This window comes from Ailuropoda melanoleuca, chromosome 11 (genome assembly GCF_002007445.2).
Source record: "Ailuropoda melanoleuca isolate Jingjing chromosome 11, ASM200744v2, whole genome shotgun sequence".
Taxonomy (NCBI): Eukaryota; Metazoa; Chordata; class Mammalia; order Carnivora; family Ursidae; genus Ailuropoda; species Ailuropoda melanoleuca.
The window spans coordinates 109,908,195-109,914,803 of record NC_048228.1 but is presented as its reverse complement, the minus strand read 5'-3'; the positions used below and the strand labels follow the sequence as shown (position 1 = coordinate 109,914,803).

The 6,609-nt window shown below is 61.5% G+C and overlaps 1 protein-coding gene across 7 annotated transcripts in view; it reads left to right on the top strand.

The window, feature by feature from the left end:
- Positions 1–6,609, top strand: part of UVSSA (UV stimulated scaffold protein A) — a 28,535-nt gene that overhangs the window by 793 nt on the left and 21,133 nt on the right. For 2 of the 7 annotated variants that reach the window (XM_019805069.2, XM_019805068.2), the window contains exons 2-7: positions 1,306–1,405; positions 2,382–2,712; positions 3,368–3,488; positions 4,394–4,762; positions 5,674–5,786; positions 5,916–6,044. In XM_019805069.2, coding sequence (XP_019660628.1) covers positions 1,308–1,405; positions 2,382–2,712; positions 3,368–3,488; positions 4,394–4,762; positions 5,674–5,786; positions 5,916–6,044 — 1,161 coding nt within the window. In that variant the 5' untranslated portion in view covers positions 1,306–1,307. Of the gene's footprint in view, positions 1–17; positions 37–272; positions 622–1,305; positions 1,406–2,381; positions 2,713–3,367; positions 3,489–4,393; positions 4,763–5,673; positions 5,787–5,915; positions 6,045–6,609 lie in introns of those variants that run through there. The other 5 variants (XM_034672239.1, XM_034672238.1, XM_019805067.2 and 2 more) reach the window with 5 other exon arrangements.

The following is a 6,609-nucleotide window of genomic DNA, read 5'->3' as shown; positions in this document are numbered from 1 at the left end:
GGGCGAGCCAATGACTGCGGCGAATTGGGGCACGTGGTAGGGGCGGGTTCTCCGCCGGAAGGGGAGGGGAGAGGCGAGCGGCCTGGGGCGCGGTAGGTGTCGCGGTCGTCGCGATGCCGGGCAGGGGCTGCGGCCGGGACGGGGTTCTGAGGCCCGGCCTCGTCCCCGGGACTGATTACCTCCTTCTCTCCAGGACGCGCCCCTCCTTTCCCTGCTTTCTTCCCGGGACACCGCCCCTCCTCCTCCCCAGGACACCATCCCTCCCCCTCCTCCTCTCCCTCCTATCAGGAACCCCAGCCTTCTTCGTCTTACTCCTCCTCCTCCCCAGGACACCATCCCGCCTCCCCCTCCCTGGGACACCAATCCATCTTCCTCCTCTTCCCCTTCATCCTCTTCCCTTTTTTCCTCTCATACTGTCCCCTCCCCACACACTGTCCTTCCTAGGACACTGCTCCCTCCCCCTTCCTGGATGCTTCCTCCTCCCTGGTCACTGCATTCTCCTCCTCGCTGGGACACCCCGACTTCTGCCTGGTGTGGCCATGGTGCCCTGGGCTTAGGAACTCCGGCAAAGTCCACCTGGAGGGATCCATGGTCAGTGGGGGATGCTGGGAGGGTGCTCAGGTGAGCAGCTCCCTGCCTCCGCCAAGTGTGTATTGAGTTGGTGTCAGTGACAAGCTTCGCTGCAGAGTCCGTGTATGTCTGCTGGGCCTGGTCCCTCCTTCTACCAAATAAAACAGCCCCGCAGCTGGCCTGGTACCCATGCTGCCCCCAGTCTCGGCTCATGCTGAGTGACTGACCTCCCAGGCCTTCGACCTCGCCCTTCCTTCTCCTTCCTGCAAACCTTCTGTGTGCTCAGCGCGGGGGTTTGGGCTGATGTGCCTTTGGGGCTTTGGGTGCAAGTATGAGCGAGTGCAGCCACGGGCTCTCTGCAGTGCTCTGTGGATGCGAATGAGCCATGTGGTGAAGGGAGAAGGTGCTACCGTCACACTTGGGAAAGCTCATTTAAATTTTATTTAGGCAGTTGTGTTCCTTCTAGTGTTGCTGAGGTATCGCCCACGTGTGGGACTGTAGAGCTCCAGAGTTAGTATTTTGTTGTTGTGCTTTTCCTAGTTTATCACCAAAAATGCTGTGCCCAGAATATCATCTGAATCATTGTATTTCCGCATCCAGGTCACATCAGAGGCAGGGGCTGGAGGGGCCAGCCCTGTAGTCCCCTGGAATGCCCAGGACACAGTGAGCTCAGGAAATGGTTAACAAATCTTGAAGGCTAGGTGGTCATTTCGCGTCTGCTGCACATATTTCTAGATATGGATCAGAAACTGTCCAAGCTGGTAGAAGGGCTCACGACTTCGGGAGAACCCCAACTGAATCCTGAGAAAATGAAGGAACTGAAGAAGATTTGCAAGTATGTCTTAAGGTTCAGCATTTCACACCAATTGGCTGGCTCAGCAAGTCCGAGACGCCCCTGGGAGATTGTGGGGCTTGCCCTAGGGTCAGGCCTTCCACCACCTGCATGTGTCTCAGCCCTGCCCTGCCTGCCCCCACCGTAGCCTCTCTGTGCAGGGAAGAAACGGGCCAGGATGTTTTCCCAGGACCCTGCAGGCCCAGCTCTGGCAGGCGGTCACCTTGTGGGGCATGGGTCCAGAGAGGGGTGGAGTGTGTGCAGCATGAACACTTTAAAGGCGGTGTCATCTGGGACCTGTTGAGCATAAGTCAAGATTTGCTGATTGTCCTTGTCCTGTATTTACAAAACAGGAAAATTTAAGTGACTTTAAGTAATGGAGTCTTTAGGTTTTGACAAAAAAAAAATTCAGGCCAGATCAGGTTTCACCATACGCCCAGAACACCCCAGAACAGCAGCGTCATCTTTTGCAGAGAAGGGGTGGGGGACAGGAGGACACAGGAGGAAGCAGGGTGTGTGCGGCTCTTCAGAGGGCGGGTCCTTTCGCTTTTGCTTTGGTCCCATCACCGTGCCTGCAGAGGAGGCTGGGGGCCAGGGTCTGATGTTCTCTGACGGGTCAGATGGTGACTCCTTGAGGCTTTGCAGGCTGTAAGTCTCTGCGGTGACCGAGCGCTCAGCTGTGGACAGTAATGGGAGCTAAGGGCCGGCCGTGCTTGTGTCCCAATAAAACTTGACGGGTGCTGACGCTGGCTTTCATGATTTTCACACGTCATGAAGTATAATTCGTTTGGTTTGTTGCAGCCATTAAAAAACGTAAAAACCTTTCTTGCTTGTGGGTCATACAGAGACAGGCAGGGACCCGAGGGCCGCTGATCCAACCTGCTCTGGACGAAGGGGCGGGGGAGGGGGCGTCCCTGCTGCCTTGCATGCTGCGCACGCAGAGCACTGGGCACTCAGCAGGGACGACGGGTGTCTCTAGGTCCTCAGAGGAGCAGCTCAGCCATGCCTACCACCTGCTCACAGCGCAGCTGAGCCAGGACCATGCCGAGATCCGCCTCTCTGCGTTCCAGGCCATAGACGAGCTCTTCGCCCGGTCCCACCAGTTCAGGATGCTGGTCGTTTCCAACTTCCAGGAGTTTCTGGAGCTCACACTGGGCACCGACCACGAGCAGCCCCTGCCGCCCCCCAGGGAGGTGGCCCAGAGGCTGCGGCAGGCTGCCACCCGGGCTGTCCAAGGGTGGCACGACAAGTACGGTGCAGCCTACAAGAAGCTCGCCTTGGGCTACCACTTCTTAAGACACAGCAAACAGGTGGGCAGGCCGTGCCCTGTGCCGCATTGGTGGACAGACGTGCCTGGCCTCTCAGCAGCCAGCCAGTGCTGGGGGGTGCACCTGGGAGTGGGGCAGCAGCTCTGGGAGGAGGACATGTGGAGGGAGCTGGGCCTCTGGTCCTGACTTCCACAGAAAGCTGAAACGAGGGAGAGGTCGGCTTCTCAGGCACGGCCCTGTTCTGTGTCCAGGAGTTGAGTCCTTCCTGGGTGTGCTGTGGGCTCTGGTGATCCTAGATGTGTGAGACCCGCCAGGATTGGCTGCTGCTGCCTCTGCCCTCCTGTCCCAGCAGCTCAGGCCCTGCCTGGTGCAGCTGGCCGGTCCCCGTTGCAGCCTGAGCATGCTGTCTGGCACTGCACGTCCGGGGTGTTCCCAGGCCCCTGGGTGGGGCGAGCAGCCTCCCCTCCACACTCCTCGTAGCAGCATGCTGCTTTCTGGAAGATCTGCTGGCTGTGCCTTGGCCCAGGATCGATCGTTGCTGTCAAGTGTGTTTCCTCATGTTTGGAAGCACTGGACCCCAGGGACCTAGAGGGTCTGGCTGTGTGCTTGTGCCGCCACGTCTTCTTCTAGGCCTGTGTCTGACTTATGTTCCTTGTGTTCTGTGCAGTCAGGTCTCACGTCCACTTCAATTTCCCAGGTGGATTTTCAGGACTTGAGCGCGCGGACTCTGGCAGAAAGGAAGCGGCAGGAGGAGAAGCAGGAGCGCTTGGATAGAATCCGCAGGGAGCGGTCTGAGCGGGCCATCAGGGAGATGGAGGGTGAGTGAGTTATCAGGCCTGAGGGCGCCCTGCCCGCTGCATCTTACTAGGGCTTTGTGCAGCCCACCCGCCTTGGGGGCCACGGGTGGGCAGACCCCAGCCCTGTCGTCAGGAACCTCTGGGCGGCCACTGCTCTCCCGCGCCCCCTGGTGGTGCCGCGTGGGCACTGTGCTTCCGTGAAGGTCGTCTGGCTGGGGGAAGCAGGGAGATGTGCCTGTTCCTCTCATGGCCCCAGTTTGCTCTTGCCAGCACCCCCACTGCCCAAACCTGACCCTTCTGAGCGGTTGGCCCTTTCCGTGAGGGGCAGCCAGGGTGAGAGGAACTTGGGGGCCAGGCCCCAGCTGAAGGCACTTCTCGGGTGCCTGGCCTCGGAGGAGGCTGGAAGCAGGCCTCTGGCCCCCGAGGAGGGTGCTGGCCAGCCCCAGGGAGATCCCTGCCAGGAAGCGGACGGCCAGAGTGGAATGGTCGAGATGTGCTCTGAATGGAGGACTGGGAAGCGGTGTGCGTCCTGATGGCTCTCTGCTGGGCTCATTTTTCCAGAAGCTCTGTCCATGGTGGCACATCCCACTTGGTAGTCCCGGGGCACCAGTGACCTCGCGGCAGAAGTCCAGACCTGAGGGTGTTTCCCAGGACATCCCAGAGGGTGGCCTTGTGCTGCTGAGCTGGTGATTTCTAAACGATCACAAAGCCTCCGTGCACCCAGAGCACCTGCCTCTGTTGGGGGGAAGGAGGAGGCGCGAGTTCAGGCAGCCTGCACTCCCAAGTAACACATCGCCACCCAGCCCACCCGCCACTGGGGCCCACCTGCTAATGGAATGTGGCCCTCCCTTTGATCCTGGACCCTGCCCTGGGGGAGTGGTGCGGTTGTGCTGGCAGGACCCAACAGGCGGTACCTGTGTCTGCAGAAATGTCCGAGGAAATCCGGCGCTGCCTCACGGAGGTGGAGAGCTGCTTCAGGCTGCTGGTGCCACTGGACTTTGCCACAGGCCTGGGGGCCTCGCTGCCCTGGGCGGGCCTCGATGTGTCTGAGCAGAGTGCCCTTTGCCAGGCCAGTGCCATGAACCGTGGGGACGAGGAGCAGCCCTGCTGTAGCAAGACCCTGCTTGCCTGCACCCGCCACCCAGGAGCTGGCGGTAGGGAAGGGCCACCCCCAGCTGCCACGGGGGCCGATGAGCAGGAGGAGGAGGAAGACAGCGACAGCGACGACGAAGGGTTTGTGCGGCGCCACGGACTGGGCTCCCACAAGTACACGCTGGATGTGGAGCTCTCATCAGGTAACCGCCAGCTCCTGCTGGCTGGCCAGGGCTCTCTACCCTCAGCCATGGGCCCTAGGGACGCTGGTGAGAGCCCAGGCTTCTCGGGACCCTGAGCAGGGCAGGAACTCCAAGGCTGGAGTGAGGGCTGACTGAGGCTTGGGGTCGGTGGCTCCACCCCGAGGTCCTTCTTGTGATGGGCAGGTGTGGCAGCAAGGTCAGGCGTGATTGTCCAAGGGACTGGGGAGCCCTTGGGGAGGCTGCAGTGCCTGGTTCCAGGCCCATCGGGATCAGAGGGTGACCCTCAGGGATCAGGCCGCCCCCACTCTGGCTTGGAGGAAAACGTGGTCGGACAGCAACTTCTCACCGTGTTCGTGATGATGCAGGTGTGAGGCGCAGGGCCCCACGTGGCCCAGCACCGTGTGGGGTGCGGGTGGTTTGGGGGCCCTTTAGGGGTGTTCACAGAGGAAGGGTGGTCAAGGTGTACCCCCAGGCACCTTGGGTCCCACCAGCCCAGGGAACTAATGGCTATCTGGCTGGGTTGGGGGAAGCCGGTCACGTGCTGTAGATGGGGGTGCTTGGCTGAAGACAGGCTGGGGTGGCAGGACACGAAGGGACGGCCGCGGAACAGCAGTGGTGTGGGCGTTAAGGGGAGGGGGCTCCAGGTTTCCCCGGGCTCGGTGAATGGGCTGGGGTTTGTCGTCTGAGAATACTGTGTGGGGTCTCGAGCTCTGGTGGGGAGGGAGGACTCAGGGTCAGGCTAACATGGTCTCCACCAAAATCGGAACGTTCGAGTCGTAAATCTGTTTCTGGGGCATGAGGTATGAGGTCCTGGGCAGAACCTGGCATGATGGGCGGCAGGCAGGTGGTCCCTCCGTGGGGCTGGGGGACCTGCCCTCGCTCCTCCAGTGACCCCGTGTGCTTTGTTCCAGACAGCCTGAGGGTGCGCGAGGACGAGGACAACCGCGCCGTCATCCACTCGGCCCGGGACGCGCTCAAGCTTATCCAGTACAAGTTCCTGCCAGCTGTGTGCTCCTGGGTCCAGGTAAGGTCCTCGCGTGCTGGGAGTGCTGGGGCAGAGTCAGGGAGCTGCGGGCTGTGCAGAGGGTGACGTGACGGCGGGGGTGGGGAGGGCGCCCTGGCCCGCCCGAGTGATGTGCCCCCTCGTTGGCAGCTGTTCACCCGTGCAGAGATCCACGGTGGGCACTTAGAAGCTGCCATCCACCTGAAGGCGGAGCTGGAAACCGCCCTGAGGCGATCGGGAGAGCTGGACATCAAGCCGGAGGACGGACGCCGGAGGGAGGTGGGTGCCGCCAGTGGGCTCGGGGGAGGTGACAGCGAGGAGACCTCCCCTCGGAGCTGTTTTGTGAGTCAGCAAGAGTCACTGGGGCTCAGAAATATTCTGGTTCTTAACTCCCTGGGAGCTCCTTTCCCGAAACGGAAGCTTCGGCTTGGGGGGCCAGAGAGCACAGTGCCGGCCTCCCCGTGGATGGAGGGCTGGGACAGGGTCCAGGGCAGGATGGCGTGACGGAGCTGGGGTAGGAGGCAGAAGGTTCTAGTTGGGAGGGAGATCCCAGGGCCCTGGAGGAGGAGGAGGCGGCGGCCGTGGGCTGAGCTGAGACCCAGGCCAGCCCGCCGCACTGCTGTGCCCTGAGCCTCCCGTGAACTGCTGACGGTCTTCTGGGCTTCAGGTCTCGTCCCATCCTCCTGCACTGTGGCCAAGGACACTCGGTGTTAGGGTGCCTGTGGCAGACAGAGAATCGGGACTTGGCCTCAGGCTTATGGAGAAGGTCGCGTCCCTGGCCTGGGGAGGTGGATGCCGTGGTCCCAAGCAGGGCCCTACAGAGGGTCTCCCGGGTGGCGAGGCG